The sequence below is a fragment of the Vigna umbellata genome, chromosome 7, assembly GCF_029865625.1.
Source record: "Vigna umbellata cultivar VRB3 chromosome 7, Vumbellata_1.0, whole genome shotgun sequence".
NCBI lineage: Eukaryota > Viridiplantae > Streptophyta > Magnoliopsida > Fabales > Fabaceae > Vigna > Vigna umbellata.
This window is the reverse complement of record NC_142171.1, coordinates 232,995-250,570: the sequence shown is the minus strand read 5'-3', so window position 1 is coordinate 250,570 and position 17,576 is coordinate 232,995. Positions and strand designations below refer to the sequence as shown.

General features: G+C 34.0%; 2 protein-coding genes across 2 annotated transcripts; both read left to right on the top strand.

Moving 5' to 3' along the window:
* The first annotated feature begins 109 nt into the window (after positions 1-109).
* Positions 110-16,421, top strand: LOC148194894 (uncharacterized). Its single transcript, XM_088094375.1, has 4 exons — positions 110-115; positions 7,744-7,992; positions 8,086-8,434; positions 16,303-16,421. The coding sequence occupies exons 1-4, from the start codon at positions 110-112 to the stop codon at positions 16,419-16,421; spliced, it is 723 nt and encodes a 240-aa protein (XP_087950501.1).
* A 42-nt stretch (positions 16,422-16,463) lies between these two features.
* Positions 16,464-17,288, top strand: LOC148194893 (uncharacterized). The gene is made up of 2 exons (XM_088094374.1): positions 16,464-17,017; positions 17,195-17,288. Exons 1-2 carry the CDS (start codon positions 16,464-16,466, stop codon positions 17,286-17,288), a joined length of 648 nt encoding a protein of 215 aa, XP_087950500.1.
* Positions 17,289-17,576: the final 288 nt, after the last annotated feature.

Genomic DNA, 17,576 nt, shown 5'->3' with positions numbered 1-17,576 from the left:
CATTGCTTCAAAATCATAGTATATACAATTTTATGATGTGCTAGAATGGTTTTCTGTATTTCAGGTGTGGTAATATCGTAAAAATAAGTCAATTTAAAAAAAACACAAAATGGAGGTCAGTTTAGGAGGGATCCAACATCAAAATTGATATCCGGAGAAAGAGATCTAATGTCAAATTGACGTTTCCTAATAAGACGTCAGATCTGGATCGGACGTTGAATGTTAAAAATAATAAACGTAAAAAACCTTATTCTTAGTAGTGAATGATTATAAGTGAAAATGGATAATAAAAACTTATTGTTTTTAATTTATTTCAATAAATTTCATAAAAATACCAAAAGTAGATGTGAAGGATGAGGTCTTAGTTAACAAGTTATTATTATAATAAATAATTAGTTAAATGACATGCAAGTTATAAAAACTTAAAAGAAAGACTTGAAATCACATGGCAATCACCTCAAAAACGTTATGATGATTTGTCCATGGTCAATATGGAACTAAGCCATAAGTCATCTTATTGGATGCATTGATGTATAAAGCTCCATAATGTTTTCATGGTCAATATTGCAAATAGTTATTATTTGTTAATGGATTTACTTGATTGGTGAAAAAATAATAAGGTTTCACAAAAACAAAACATTAATGCTCTTTTTTAAGTAATAAAAGAAAATATTTTCAGAAGTAATAATGGAATGAAATTCATTTGCATGAGGCATTATGATCGTGAACACGGGATTCTTTGTCAGATCGAATATATTGAAATGCAATAAAGCAATGGAGTTCATAGAAAAACACATATTAGTTCTTAATATAGAACATGATTTGCAATTTCTTTGGTACTGTTTATATCCATGATTCTAGGGTGAGTGTATTTTCAGGACAGGGTTACGAAACATAACTTTTTGTAATTCTTCTTATGAGATGTGTGACAAGTGTTAACATATGTTAGTGCGTGGAAGAATGACTTGTGCAACTCAAAATAGGAAATGAAATAGAGGTTTGACAATGAGAGCAAAAAAAAAGTGTTGTAAACTAAATAATATTTTGACAGTCTCATATATATATATATATATATTCAAATTACAACCCAATTAATAATATAATAATATAAATTAAAATTTTAAGTTAAAAAATATAATAAATTTAATTAAAAATTATTATTTTGAATTGTTAAGTATCTGTTTTCAATTTATAAATGTCAACATATTATTCAAACTATATATATTACAGAAAATAATAATTAATTTTTTTAAAAAGAATTAAAAAATGTAAAATGATTTTTAAATATTTTAATAAATAAAGATTTATATTAGTATAAGATTAGTACGTTATTTTTTTAAAATAAAAAAGATAAAAATTAAAATCATGTTTTATTTTTCTATTAAATAAATATTTGTGTTATAACATAGTTTAATTGACGTTAAATAAATATAAATATTAAAAATAAATAAAATTATTGTTTATTATGACGTTAATAATATTATTATTAATATTTATATTTATTTAAGTTAGTGTTAATTATGCGATGTTATATATAAAAAAATCAAAATGAATATTAAAAAATATAAGGTTAGTGTTTATTTTTAATATTTTATTTATTTAAGTTAGCATCAGCTTAGTCAATACTAAATTATATATTTTGAATTTATTTTTATTTGTCATATTAAATAAGGAGTATAAATTATTTTAATTTAAAGGTCAAAATGTAAAGATGATAAATTTTCTTATTCATGATTTTCTTCTTCATTTTCTATATAAGTATTGTTACATTCATTTTCTACATTCACGTTCATAAATCTCTTCGTATGTTTTATTCAGATCCATCTCTTTCATCCACACTCATCTCTTTTATTCACACACGTTTTTTTCATTCACACACTTTACATTCATCTATATTTGTTTCTTCATCTTCTTCGTTCACATTTTTCTCTTAATCTTCCTCGTTCATACTCATTTATTTCATTCACATTCATCTTTTTCCTTTACTTTCATCTTCTTAATTCATTATAATTTTTTTCTTTATATTATTTGAACTTGGAGATGTTGTAACCTTTTCTTTTTATAAAATTATTATCATTTGCATCACTCAAGCCGACACAAATTTAATTAATACTAAAACTAAAATAATAATAAGCATTGGTTTGGCCGATACTAAATTACTTTAATTAAAATATAAGTTTAAAAATTAATGATAATCAATCATCAAAAAATGATTGGATAGGGCAAAGAAGACATAAAATTCAATAAATTAGTGTAACACCATGTTAGTACTATATGTAATAGCAACTATCATAAATTACATGATATTCAATATTTAAACAAAATATAACTAATGACTACTTCTTCACATAGCTCGATAATGTTCAAAATCTGAATGTCTTACATATTTTTTTACCATGTAAATCAATTTAACCACTAATTCACTTGATAACTAAAATTTAGGTAATCAATATTAAAAACTAATTTAAAATCAAATTCACAAATTAATTATAATTTCTTATTTATAATAGATGTTATTTTAATTATTAATATTTTTTAATTTATAAATTAGTATTTAAATTAATCTCTATAATAATTAATTATTTTTTGACGTCACGTCTGAATAAAAAATTAAATAACAGAGTATATGCCGCGGGTTTCTGGACAACCGCGGCATATACCCCTGCCAATTTATTGCAGGGTTGACTGAGTCAGAGAATTTCAGAAGTTACAAGGGTATATGCCGCGGTTGCTCTGAGGAACCGCGACATATACCGCAGTAACTTCTGAACTTCTCCGTCAGTCAGAGAATTTCAGAAGTTACAGGGGTATATGCCGCGGTTGCTCTGAGTAACCGCGGCATATACCCCTGTCATCTACTGATATTCCCCAAAAGGCAGTTGGATAGTTGTGTTTAGCACGTTACAGGGGTATAGGCCGCGGTTCTCAGAGTAACCGCGACCTATTATCCTACCTGAAATAAATTTAAAATGAATTTGAAATATTTAAGGAATATACCGCGGTTGCCCGCTGAACCGCTGCATATAGTTTAAAATAATTTCAAAAATGCCATTTAGGTTAATTTTTTTAATCAGTATAAGCCGCGGTTCGTTGTGAAACCGCGGCATATACCTTTATACCGCGGTAAGTAGTGAACCGCGGTAGATTCCCCAGTCAGAGTTAAAAAATAAAACTTGGAACAATGTCGTCTTCTTGTTCGCGCAGCGTAGTCTCGGTTTTCTTCTCCCTCCGACCACCCATCTCAGATACCTCGTTTTTCACCGTTTAAACTCAAAATTGTTCGGTCATTTCTCATTTTTGACGATAAGAAAGTTTTAGCCGATCAAAATCGTTTGAAACGCCTGTCATTCCTCTCCGCTGCCATTTCGTTTTTGCACCAAGCTTTTTCGCCGCCCCTGTTCCAGGTATTTATGCCCTTTTGCATTCTTAACATGATTTCTTCATTAGTTTTTGCATAATAACAATTGCTATAGTTTTGGTAATGTATGAAATTACTATAGTTTTGGTAATGTATGGTATAGTTTTTGCTAAAATTTTGGTAATGCATGAAATTGCTATAGTTTTGGTAATGTATGGTATGGTTTTTGCTATAGTTTTGGTAATGTGTGTTGTAGTTCTTGTATTATTTATAAACCTTAAAATATTATTCACTAAGTTTCAATGATATGTATGAAATTGCAAGTTTGATTTTTAGTAGCTTATCTTTTTATGTAATATTTAGGAATATGGATCGAAATTGGATTAATTTACCACGTATTAGTGCTGAGTACGAGAGAGGTGTAGAGGAATTTATACAATTTGCGCAACGTAATGAGGGGAGAAGTGATGATGAAGTGAAGTTTAGATGTCCTTGTGTGAACTGTTTGAATGGGAGAAAGTTGAACGCAACTCAAATTAGAGAACATCTTATATGTGATGGTTTTCTAAGATGCTATACAACATGGATATGGCACGGCGAAGAAATGCATTTTCCCACTGACTCTCAAACTGTAAATGTTACTGATTCCACCATGGAAGAAGATCGACCGGATGAAGACAAATTGGAGGACATGATCCGCGATGTTGGAGCAGAAAATTTTGCCAAAGCTCATGTGTATGAGACGATGTCGACTGATGCGGAAACACCTTTGTATGTCGGTTCAACTAAGTTCACACGTTTGTCAGCGGTGTTAAGGCTCATGAATTTGAAGGCGAGCAATGGATGGACTGATAAGAGTTTTACAGAACTGTTGACGTTGTTGAATGAAATGTTGCCAGATGGAAATACACTGCCCACTCGTAATTATGATGCGAAGAAAATTCTTTGTCCAATGGGTATGGAGTATAAAAGGATACATGCTTGTCCCAATGACTGCATTTTGTATAGGAAAGAGTTTGAATTTTTGACAAAGTGTCCAAAATGTGGCTTATCACGATACAAGTCAAAAAACAATAGTGAAGATAATGGTCAGATAGAAAAAAATGGATCTGCTTTGAAAGTAGTTTGGTACCTTCCAATAGTGCCCAGACTTAAGCGTTTGTTTGCGAATCCCAAAGATGCTAAAAACTTAGATGGCATGCAGATGAGAGAAAAATTGACGGGCTGCTTCGTCATCCAGCTGATTCAAAGCAATGGAAAAATATTGATCGACAATTCCCCGAATTTGGTAAAGAGTGTAGAAATCTTAGGCTTGGTTTAGCCACTGATGGAATGAACCCATTTGGTAATCTGAGTACCAATCACAGTTGTTGGCCAGTTATATTGATAATTTACAACTTATCTCCTGCATTGTGCATGAAGAGGAAGTACATGATGTTGTCTATGATGATATCTGGTCCAAAGCAGCCTGGAAATGACATAGATGTTTATCTAAGCCCACTAGTTGAAGACTTGAAGGTTTTGTGGGTTGATGGGGTTGAAATATTTGATGCATTCGCTTCAGAGACTTTTATGATGCGTGCAATGTTATTTTGCACCATTAATGACTTTCCTGCTTATGGTAATTTGTCAGGATACAGTGTCAAGGGTCATAAAGCGTGTCCTATATGTGAAGAAAACACTGCAGCTCATCAATTGAAACATGGAAGAAAGACGGTGTATCTGCGTCATCGGAGATTTCTAAAACGTAATCATCCATATCGAAGGTTAAAAAAAGCATTCAATGGAGATCAAGAGAGGGACGAAGCACCAAATCCACTTACTGGCCTTCAAGTTCTTGAAAAAGTTAATAAAATACATCATGTATTTGGGAAAACATCGAAGAAGTCATCTGTAACGACCCCTTGGAAGAAGAAATCAATATTCTTTGATCTTCCATATTGGTCAAAGTTAGATGTTCGACATTGCATAGATGTGATGCATGTAGAAAAGAATGTGTGTGATAGCTTGATTGGTACATTACTCAACATTCAGGGAAAGACAAAAGATGGAGTGAATGCTCGTTTGGATTTGGTTGACATGAATATCCGAGAAGAGTTGGCACCCAAGGAGATTGGTAAACGTACTTATTTGCCCCCTGCATGTTACACAATGTCTAGACAAGAGAAGATAAGTTTTTGTGTATGTTTAAAGAGTATCAAAGTACCACAAGGATACTCTTCAAATATGAAGAGTTTAGTGTCAATGCAGGACTTAAAGCTTGTTGGCATGAAGTCTCACGATTGTCACGTCTTAATGCAACAGTTGTTACCGGTGGCTATTCGTGGAATTTTGCCCAAAAATGTTAGGCACACCATAAACAGGTTGTGTTCATTTTTCTCGTCAATATGTAGTAAAGCCATCGATCCTACAAAGTTAGATGAACTTCAAGGCGAGATTGTTATCATCTTGTGTCAACTAGAGATGTTTTTCCCTCCATCTTTTTTTGACATCATGGTACATTTACTTGTTCATTTGGTTAGAGAAATCAAGTTGTGCGGACCGGTATACTTAAGATGGATGTATCCTATTGAGCGTTATATGAAGATTTTGAAAGGGTACGTTAAAAATCCATATCGTCCTGAAGGTTCGATGATTGAAAGGTATATTGCTGAAGAAAGTATCGAGTTTTGTTCAGATTACATGACATCAACGAATCCAATAGGAGTTCCTCGCACAGCATGGTTGAATAAATTTTCTACAAGTAAAAGCATCCGAGGTGTCAATGTGGTGACAAAAGATCGCGAAGAATTGTTGCAAGCGCATCTTTATATATTGAACAACACAGATGAGGTGATCCCTTTTTTGGAAGCACACAAAGCCATTGTTAAGAATAAAAATCCAAGACAATCAGAGAAATGGCAATTGATGGAGCATAACAAAACATTTATGTCTTGGTTCAAATCTGAAATTGACAAAGAGCCACATTCTTCTGAAACTTTATTGTGGCTTGCAAATGGTTTGAAGTTTGATGTCGTGTGTTGTACAGGTTATGAAGTCAATAATTGCACATTCTATACGAAGACTTTGGATGATAAAAGCACAGTACAAAATAGTGGAGTCAGTTTAGAAGCTGAGTCACTTCAATTTTCCACATCAAAAGATCAATCTCCTGTACTTGGATCAATGAGATATTATGGTATAATAGAAGAGATATGGGAGGTTGATTACACCAAGTTTTTTGTTCCATTGTTCAAGTGTAAGTGGTTTGACAATAAGAGTGGTGTGAAAATAGATGACTCGGGTATGACACTGGTTGATTTTCGCAAGGTGGGTTACCGAGACGAACCGTTTATCATGGTACATCAAGCATCTCAAGTTTTTTATGTCAAAGATCCTGCGTCTGACCATTGGTATGTTGCTCTTCAAGGCAAAAAACAAATTGAAGTTAACGAAGACAATCTGATTAATATTTATATTGCTGACAACCATTCATTTCAAACTACAACAAATTTGGATGACCAATCTCTAGTTGACGATGATGTACATGCAATTCGGTCAGATCATGATGAGGGAATATACATATGATGAATCCATATCTTTATGTATGAATTTTCAATTTCTGTATAAGTATTTTATTAATATAACATAAGTTTTCCTTTTATACATTTCCTATGATTACTATTACATGTTTTGTTAATTTATATGATATTACATAAGTCTTGAAATAAAATTTAATGTTGTTATTTATTTTGACAGATATATGGCTGATCATCCACATTCTTCAGGGGATGAGGCTCCCCCAACCAGATCCACTAGAGGACCCACTAGGATGAAACAACTATTGATCAGGAAAAATAGTGGTGAAAGAACTCCGGTGAATGTGAATGTCACCACGGGTGTGGCAACTGGCCCCCATGCAGATGACTTCCGATCATACCTTGGAGTAGTGGCACGTGATAAGATTAGCATTCTCATTCCATCTTTTGATCATGTGTCCGAGGTTGATCGGAACATTATTTGGAAAGATATATTGGTAAGTTAGTTAATAGCATTTGAATTAAAATTTGTTTATATTGATAATTTTGTACTAATACAACTTTATTATGTTTTTTTCAGATGACATTTGACATTCCAAATGTCACAACACTTAGAAATAAGTGTTTGTCAACTGTTGCAGAAAATTTCAGAAACTTTAAAAGCAAGTTGACATCAAGATACATCTTTGGACACCTTAAACATAAAAGTCCATGTAGTTCATATAAGTCCATTGATGAGGAGACTTGGCGGCTTTTTAAAGAGAGTCGGATGTCAGAGGAATGGCAGGTTAGTGTAGTTCATATTATTCAATTCCTCATTAACAAATATATATCATATGAACTAATTAATTAATGTGTATGTGACAGGCAATTAGAAGCAAAGCACAAGGAACAAGTGCTCACAACAAAAACCCCCACCTATTATCTCGTGGTGGGTATAGGAAGCTTGAGGAGAAAATCCTCAAGCAAAAGGCAGATGCTATACCACCATCTCAGGGTGGTAGCCCTCCTCAGCCTCCTTCTCCACCGTCTAGACATGAGAAATGGAAGTTGGCCCGTATGCGACCATCGGGCACCTACTCTTCCGACACTGCACGAGAGATTTCTGAAAGAATTGTAAGTTATCACTGTTCCTAAAATAATAAATATTGTCATTATACATACTACATTAAACTATTTAAAGAATAATGGTGTTTTGTAATGTTACAGGACGCCTTGGTTGAGCAGAGCTCCCAAGGCCAATTCACTCCAGAGGGTCGCCAGGATATTCTTGCTGCTGCGATTGGACGACCTGAGCACCCTGGACGTGTACGTGCTGCAGGTCCTGGAGTAGGAATTACAGATTATTTTGGGAGCTCTTCTCGTCAGCCTTCATATTCATACAGCGATACACAAAGGATGACAGAAGAGATCACAAAAAAGGTCCGACAAGACCTTAGAGAGGAGATCAGGGCCGAGGTGAGGGCTGAATTCCAGATGCTATACCAGCAGCAGTTTCAGAGCATGCGCCCGGTGCCGTCTCCTATAGAGGAACATGTTATCCCTCCCCCTCCCACAGGTAAACTTAATAAACATTTATGTGCAATTATTTCTATCTTTGTATAATCTAACATTTACTCTGACAGGGAGAAGCGCAAAGGAAGTTGTTCCGCATCAGCCATCCCAGAGGATGACATGGACGATGGTAGTCCATGTCTGCTATACATTTTAGAGGATACTGAGATGGTGCTGGTAGCTCGTGGAACAGAGTTTAGGTCAGCGACTGTATGTCATGGTATGCAACTATTAGAGGATGAGGTGAAGGTCTCAGTGGATGAAATGATCATACCAGATGCCTCGGTTCCTCTGTCCACGGAAGAGATTTTCACTGTGGAACAAGCATATAAGTCGTTTATCACTTGGCCTAAATTTTTGGTTAAACCAGTTTCTGACCCCTCGGTATGAAATTCTTCTTTACACTTCTCAATTTTAAAGGTTTTTGATGTCAAAACTTATCTTATCTTTTCATGTAACAACAGACGCAGGCACAAGAGAAGATTCCTCTATCTGAGGATGACCCTCTTTCTTCATTGCATCTACTTGCTGACATCCTTGATGATAAGCCTTTGGAGGTTGAGTATGATGCTAATGTATTTGGGACAGGCTCTGAGGTCCCAATATACCTTAATAGCCAAGATGTCCGTGAGCTTGCGTCGGGAACACAAGAGTTGAATATTTCAATTATTCAACTATGGACGATGTAAGTCTATGACCAATTATTTATATATAAAATTGATTTATATATCAAGTATCCTTATATCAAAGTTAATTTTTGATTTCAGGTATATGTCTGGGGTCAGTAACAAGTTGGGGCGTTCTGATGATTATGGATTCATTGATCCCCAATCAATTCATGAATCAAATGATTTTGAGCAGATCAACATGAGTCTGATAAGAAGTTTTGGAAGGGGCAAGAAAATATACTTTTTGCCTTATATATCCGGGTAAGTGAACTTTGTTAACATAATAATGTTCCATATGTGATTTTAATATTTAATAGTTACGTTATTATGAATTTCAGGCGCCATTGGCAACTTCTTGTTATGTCTATGCAAGACAACTATGCTTTGTGGTTCTGCTCATTGCACAGGCCTCCTCCCACACAACTCAACAAGCAATTGATTGGTAAGAACCTCAATGTTTGGACTTTCTTTGTTATATAAATGAATGCTAAAACCTTTTTTTATATACAGTTCTATTCCAGCAAGTATGATGATGGGTGGGAGATCAATTGTTAATAGTAGAAAGATTGCTTGGATTTCTCTCAAGGTTTGACATATGCTAAAGTCATACTTTGTTATAATTGTTTTATTTTAATGTTATTCACTAACTATTATCAACTGTGATGATATATTGTAGTGTAACAGACAAAATGGGTCATATGAGTGCGGATACTATGTAATGTATTGGATGACCATATTGTTCGTTCTCACATCACAAGTCGCTGGGAAACGGTAATATTTAACTTTAACAAATTTTGATTTTTTCCCAAATGTTGAATTCATATACACTAATTAATATGAATTGTCTTTTGCAGAGATTCAAGACTACTACACCAGTTCCTGAGAAGTCACTATTATTCATTAGGAACGCTGCTGCGAAGTATATAATTAGATTATACAATAGCTCTTAGATTTAAACATTGCATTTGATTAGATTGAATTTTCTTAGACTTTGTACTTTATTTGATGTTGAAATACATTTGAACATGTGTTTGTTATGTTCAAATTGAATTTGTGTACATGTTTTTATATGCAGGTCTGTTTTTGTGGTAGTGGATATCACAAAAACAGACCTGCAATTTTAAAAAACTGCAGGGGAATATGTCGCGGTTGTAACCACAACCGCGGCATATAGTGTTTCGTTTTTTTGTAAAATGAGACATATGGCCGCGGTTAGTGCTAAAACCGCGGCATATACTACAGTCTTTTGCCGCGGTTGAACCGCGGCATGTAGTGGACAAATTTTTTTTTAAAAAAAAGAAAATGGATTTAGGCAGCGGTTCCTTGGACAACCGCGGCATATTCCGCAACCTATATACCGCGGTCATAACCGCGGCCTAAAGTCTCTGACTTACTACCGCGGCTGAATATGCTGCGGTTCGTAAACCGCGACGTATAGTGAAAAATAACCGCGGTAAAATCCCCTCGCTGCACTAGTGATTAATTTCTAATATGGGTTAGGCTCATGTCACATGAAAAAAAATTATCAATGAGAACATCAATGTCTTTACCCTTGAGAATCACCTTATTAATGAGGGTTATTTAATAACAATAAGATAATAATAATAATACCACGTGAAAATTTTACAACATATAAACAATACTTACATGTCCTTTGAATCCAAGTACATTCACACTCTTCAAAGGAAGAATTTAATCTAAACCTCACAACACTCTACTACAATAGTATAACAAAAGTCAAATACAAGCTTAAAATGTCTTTTACTGGGGTAAGAAACACCATGGACTTAGAGTCCATTATATAATGAATATCACACACTCCCTTGCTTATCCTAGGTAATATTGAACTTTCTAAGATATATTATTTTCATTAGCCTAACAATTTCCTATATCATTAAAATAAATGCATCTTCATTGCCTATACCAACAATCATACTCCAACATAAAGAGTATACTCACTTAGAATTAAACCATCTCAAGAATTTCCTTTCATTACACACCTGCATCAAAGCTTACCAAGGCCCATGTATAAACGACACATAACCTACATCAATATTAACCAATGCCCTTCCACAATTACCACACAGCCTACATCAAAGTTAATCAATGCTCATGTATAATCACGACATATCATGCATCAATATTAGTCAATGCCCATGTATAATTACCACACATCTTGCATGCCTATGTATAATCACAACACACTTTACATCATTATTAGGACATGCCCGTGTATAAAACAACGACACACCCTTCATCAATGTTGACCAATGACCGTGTTGTTAAGACAAAATCGTCTAGAGAATAGATTGTCTAAGGCAACCCATGTTTTGAAGTTTAATAAAGAGCATTAAGTGTTACATTCTTGCTTAAGAAAAGTTGTTTAAAATAGTAGCATCTGATAGCGTCTTATAACGTCTGAAGCTGAAGTAATCCTTTTGAGACTAAATTTTTTAAATGGATTAGAAAATCATAAACAACATTTAGAAGAAAGTATCTCTCATTGAAATATCTCAATGGACTATATGAACTAAATAAGCTAGTTGCTTAGGAAAACAAAAGTCTATCTCTTATATGGCATTAAGGTTAAAAGAACTGTCTATTAAATACAGTGTTATATCAAGCAAAGCTTTCTATATAAATTATCATCTGATGAGTGACCTCTAAAACACTTTAGTCTTTGAAAGTACTACATGATAATATCATTTGATGAATTTGATTTGTCTTATCAAACAATGCATTTATTAATAAAATGACAAATGATATCTTGAACTTGTTACACTACTTAACGCTTATCAACGTTCAAAACATTTAATGCATGTATGAAAACGTACTTCTGTTTTTGTATACTTTGTTTTTGATTTGATATTCATGAATATCAATAAAGTAGAAAAATATTATATAAATCATGACAACTAAGAAAAAAACATTATGAGAAAAAAAAAAGAACATTCTGAAAATGTTTCATTGATAGAAATCCCTAAGTTAGAAAGAACAGGTAACCACACAATAGGAAGCCTCATAGAATAGAAAACAAAGCATCTTAAATGCTAGAATAGAAACTCTAAGTTAAAAAGAACAGGTATTCGCACAACAAGTTTAATACACCAAGAAGAAAAGATGTAGACGATCGATCCTCTAAAAGAAGTCTAACACAAAAAATCACAAAAAGATCAAACTTGGCTTATGAAATTAGAAAAATAGGACAAGCAAAAACCTAAACAATAACAGGATACAACATAAGAGAAACAAGATTAGACTATCTGAAGAAAAACTAAAGAAAACACTTAGAAAACAATTTGAAGAACCATAAGACTTAAAACCAATATCCCCAACATAGAAAAACCTTAGGAAAACACTTAGAACTTTAGGAAACAGAAAAACAACTAAGTCATAACACTCAGACTTTATGTTAAACGATTGTTAAGTTAAAAGCATATAAGAGGTTGAAGCTAAATGTGTAAAGCTTATCATACCCAAAGGTATTTAGTTTAACTCTTGAAAAAATGAAACAATCACTAGAAAAAAATTGTTTTTTAACTAGCACCATGGGCTTCGATTTTGTAAAAAACAAAGCATATAAAACGCGATGGCATTTTCGTAGTTATGGCGAACTTATATGCCTCGATTGGCTGGGGACAGAGGACATAGGACCGTTCGACTTCGGCTGTGGTACGAACCAAGGCAGTATGCCCTGCGAGACAAGTGACGTTTTCTGGAACCGAACGACCCAAGCACATTTTGTCCAATAATATGCCTCGGTTGTTTGGAGACATAGGCAATAGGACCGTTCGGCTTCAGTTGTGCTACGAACCGAGGCAGTATTCCCTGCTAGACAAGTGACCTTTTTTGGAACCGAACGACCCAAGCACATTTTGTCCACTAATAAGCCTCAGTTTTTTTAGGACAGAGGCAATAGGACCATTCGACTTCGGTTGTGATAGGAATCGAGGCAGTATTCCTGGCCAGATAGGTGACCTTTTCTGAAACCAAACGGCCCAAGCACATTTTGTCCACTAATATGCCTCGATTTTTTGGGGTAGAGGCAATAAGACGTTCAGCTTTGATTCTGCTATGAACTGAAGCAGTATGTCCTCCCTATATGCCTCCGCTACAAGGGCATTGTAATGGTAGAGAAAGAACGGTGACGCCGCCGCTAGGGCTTGACGAGGGCTCTAACTGTTCGGTTCACTATACAAACTGTTTGGTTCAGTACGTACCGAGGACTGAAATAAAAATAAATAAATAAAACACGCTACTGCCTCGGTTATCTAAGAACTGAGGCAAAATTCTACCCCTTTTTGCCTCGGTTCATAACTGAGGCAAAAAGCCTACCCCTTTTTGCCTCGCTTGTATATATGCCTTGGTTGCGAAACCACTGTTATAGGCAAAAATAACCGCTATCGTTTTCCCTTACTGCACTAGTTAATGTCAAGACGATGTCATTGACAAAAAACACTTTAAAAGACTAAAACTTAAAACATGAAAGAAAAAAAGTTAAACCCCTTTAGTTGTCCCTATTTACGTAGGTTTTTCTTAGTTCGATCCCCGTTGTTTTAAAATTCACAATTGAGTCCTAAATAGTGCTAATTTGAATCAATTAGGCCCTTTCCGTTAAATTACCTTAACAGGGTTAAATTTTTTATGAGGTAGGAGGTTGACGTGTCAAGTTTTTTAAACGTGGCATTCTCGTATATTTATACGTTGCATTTCATAACAAAAAAAATGTTTTAAAATTAGTATTGCGCTTGTAGATTAAAAACCAGAAATCTAGAGGTATGAAGCACATCACTACCGACAGTGGCAGCTTCAGAGGAACACGGTAAGGCCTTTCAATGGAGGGCGACTTCTACCTCAACCAAAGAAACGACGCAAACTCCAACATATCTTTTAATTTGTGATTCAAGAAAAGTGTAAAAGAATAGTGAAATAGTTTTTGAAAGATTATATTTTTTACACTTCACCAATTCACCCCACTCTTGGTGTGAGAAACTAAGTCATTCTATTTTAACAGCAACTAATGGTGATCATTCCAAGAAAAGGACAAGTTGTATGGTTTTGTTCTCTTCATAGAAAGATGAAATTGAAATTGATGTCCTTGTTACAAACGTAAGTATTACATTCATTCATATAAATTCATTATAAATTAATATATTAACCTATGTTTCTAATGTTTCAAATAATTCAAATTTGTTTAGAGTTGTGGCTAGGACCAGAGGACAAGAAATTGAAATGATATATCCTAAGGTTGGAATTCGTTGATCTTTAACCATTAGAACCCAGATACCAACCAATTTGGTTGCTGTTATGAGTGATCACATGATTGAAATTGCAAGTCGTAGTGGACATAATCTGCCCTATGGTGTTTTTATCGGCAGTGTATTGAAGCATCATCAAGTTGATCTTACTGGTGAAATTGTTTTTTGGAAAACTTTATATCCAAACATCATATATGCAAACACATTAGATTCCAGAAAATCATATATGCAAACATGGATGACTAAGTCTAATATAGAGTTGTATATCGTGTCATACATTGATGTGTATGTGTTTCCCAATATTGTCAACTTTATATAAATTTTAATCAATAAACTCACTAGTTGTTGGTACATGATAGAGGCCATTCGCAACTGTTGAGATTGTTGATACGGGTAGCACTAGTTTAGTAACCTAAAATCTCAATGATATCTGTGTTTTTTATGATGACAACACATAATTAATAACACATGAGTATTCTGTGTTACATGTTATATGCTTACATATTATGCTTTTATTTACTGTGATAAATCTGTATAAGCATATTTGTGAACATGATTGTGTTGTTCATTGCATATCACTGTGATTAATATATGATTTTATATGTGTATGCATGACATGAGTTTTTGGAAAATGGAAAACCACAAGCACTTTGATTAAACTTTAATGTGTAGCAAAACAACAGTTTTAAGTCGATTACATTATGGGATGAATCGATTAAAACTCATGTGTTTGCACAAACTTTTATCAAGTGTGTTGTGAGTTATTTTGAAGAGAAAAGTTTTCAAAAATGTGCTAAGTTGGTTGTTATTTTGAAAACTGATTGAATGTTTGACATAATTGTCTTAACGATCATATTCTTAAATATATTGACCAGGAATTTATTGTAAGTCGATTGTATTAAATGTGCATTCAATTAATGGGCTTGACTGATGTTAGTCTATTATAACTATAAGATCCATTCGACTACATTAGTAGCGAAATCGATTAAAACATGTCTGATGAGTGTATTACTATAAATTGATGTCGTTTTGAATTATATAAGAACTTTGTGAATAAGACATTTTCATATCTTTTACAGAATGTTGTGTGGTCTTACAGAGAAAGAAAAAGCTCCAAGAACCAAGATTGACCATGGTCATCAAAGACTTCAGGTTTCTTGAGAAGCAAGGCTTGCTGATTTGAACGTCTGATCAATCTGCACAACTAGGTGTATTCTGCATGATCAGAATTTGCAATCTTTGAATATTGGCTTGGATTCCCTATGGTGTTAGCAGGAAGAAGAACAATGTTCTTGACTTTGAGAGTGTCTCAAAGGGATAGACCGCAGAAGAGGGTGTTCTTGTTGTTGTTCTTGTTTGTGTTGTTGCCTATATTTAGATTAGAGGGTTAGAGAGGTGTTTTACACTTTTGACGTGAGGTCTCTGTATAAACCTTGTTGTAAAAACCTTGATCTTTATAGTGCATTTTCTTCCTGTGGTTGGAAGGAAGCTGGATGTAGGATTGGCCGAAGCAGTATAAAAATCAGCGTTTGAATTTTCTGATCCCTACACTCTTTTATTTAGTCAATTACGTTGTTAGTATATTGAATTAAGTTTACTGCTGCATTGCATATCTTGTGACTTGCGATTCAAGAAAAGTGTAAAAGCATCTTATTTTGTGAAATAGTTTTTGAAAAATTATATTTTTTACTCTTCACCAATGCCCCACCCTCTTGGTGTGAGAAACTAAGTCATTCTATTTTAACAATTGGCACCAGAGCTGGTTTTCATAAAATATTTGAAAAACAAATCGATTATTATTTCCGGTTAATCGATTCGATCCTGAAAAATGGTCTTTGTTTCTAAAACAAGAAGGACAAGTGAATCTGTTTTTGAACTTGTGTATGTAACCTATAATGCTAAGTCAAATCCCGTTACTAATGGCTTTTATGAGTCTCTTGAAATAGGTCTCTTGAGAAACAAGAAAAATGGTGTAGATAAATTGGAATCAAGAGTTGAGAGGATGAATTTGCAGGCTGAAAAGTTTACAAGATTCCTCAATGAGAAGAAAAGTCATAGTCATTAGAATGATAACCAAGAGAATGTATCAGGAAGTGATCTCATCATGATGGCTAAATCTGAAACAGTGAAAACATATTTGGAACAAAGAGCGAAAGATTCCATGTGGTATCTGAACAACAGATGCTCAAGGAATATGACAGGAGATCCAACAAAATTCACAAGCATTTCTTACAAGACTACTGCCCATGTCACGTACGGTGATAACAACAAAGGAAAAATCATCGGTATTGGTAAAATCCAAACTCCCTCTACATATGAAATTGATAATGTGTTGTTTGTTGAAGGATTGAAACAAAATTTGCTCAGTATTAGTCAGTTATGTGATAGAGGGCTGAAAATAACTTTTGAACCAAAATACTGTTTGATTAGCAATGGTTCAACTAATGAGTTGTTACTAATAGGAAAGAGATACAACAACATTTACATAATCGATTTTAGAAAAACTTCTGTCAAATATGTTGTATGTCTTATGTCTAAAGAAGATGATGCATGGTTGTGGCACAAGACACTAGCTCATATTAATATGGGTCAATTGAACAAGCTAGTGTCTAAGGATCTTGTTATTGGTCTTCCTAATATTCGCTATGCTTCTGAAAAATTGTGTGATGCATGCCAAAAAGGAAAACAAACAAGACAATCATTCAAAAATAAAAGAGAAATCTCTACCACCAGACCCCTGGAACTATGACATATGGACTTATTTGGTTCTTCAAGGGTTAGGAGTCTTGGAGGAAACTTATATGGTTTAGTAATTGTTGATGACTATTCTCATTTTAGTTGGACCTTCTTTATTTCTGCTAAGAGTGAAACTTTCAGGGTGTTCAAGAAGTTTGTTGTTGTCATTCAAAATGAAAAGGAGCTTAAGATTTAATCGATTAGAATTGATCATGGCAAGGAGTTCCAGAATGAAGCATTTGATGAATATTGTGCGGAGATGGGAATCTCTCACAACTTCTCAGCACCAAGAACACCTCGGCAGAATGGAGTTGTTGATAGAAAGAATAGGGCATTGGAAGAACTAGCAAGAACCATGCTGAATGAGAGGGACTTACCGAAGTATTTCTAGGCAGATGTAGTGAGCACAACTTGTTATGTACTGAGCAGAACAGTGATAAGATCAATGTTGAACTTGACTCCCTATGAATTGTTCAAGGGAAGA

Excerpts from the sequence above, each read along its gene's own strand:
- LOC148194894 (XM_088094375.1), top strand. Across the intron at positions 7,993-8,085 it reads GAGAGATTTCTGAAAGAATT|GACGCCTTGGTTGAGCAGAG; the intron begins GTAAGTTATCAC and ends GTAATGTTACAG. Across the intron at positions 8,435-16,302 it reads TATCCCTCCCCCTCCCACAG|GTCTCTTGAGAAACAAGAAA; the intron begins GTAAACTTAATA and ends CTCTTGAAATAG.
- LOC148194893 (XM_088094374.1), top strand. The coding sequence starts at position 16,464 with ATGGCTAAATCTGAAACAGTGAAAACATATTTGGAACAAAGAGCGAAA. Across the intron at positions 17,018-17,194 it reads CGCTATGCTTCTGAAAAATT|TTGGACCTTCTTTATTTCTG; the intron begins GTGTGATGCATG and ends TTCTCATTTTAG.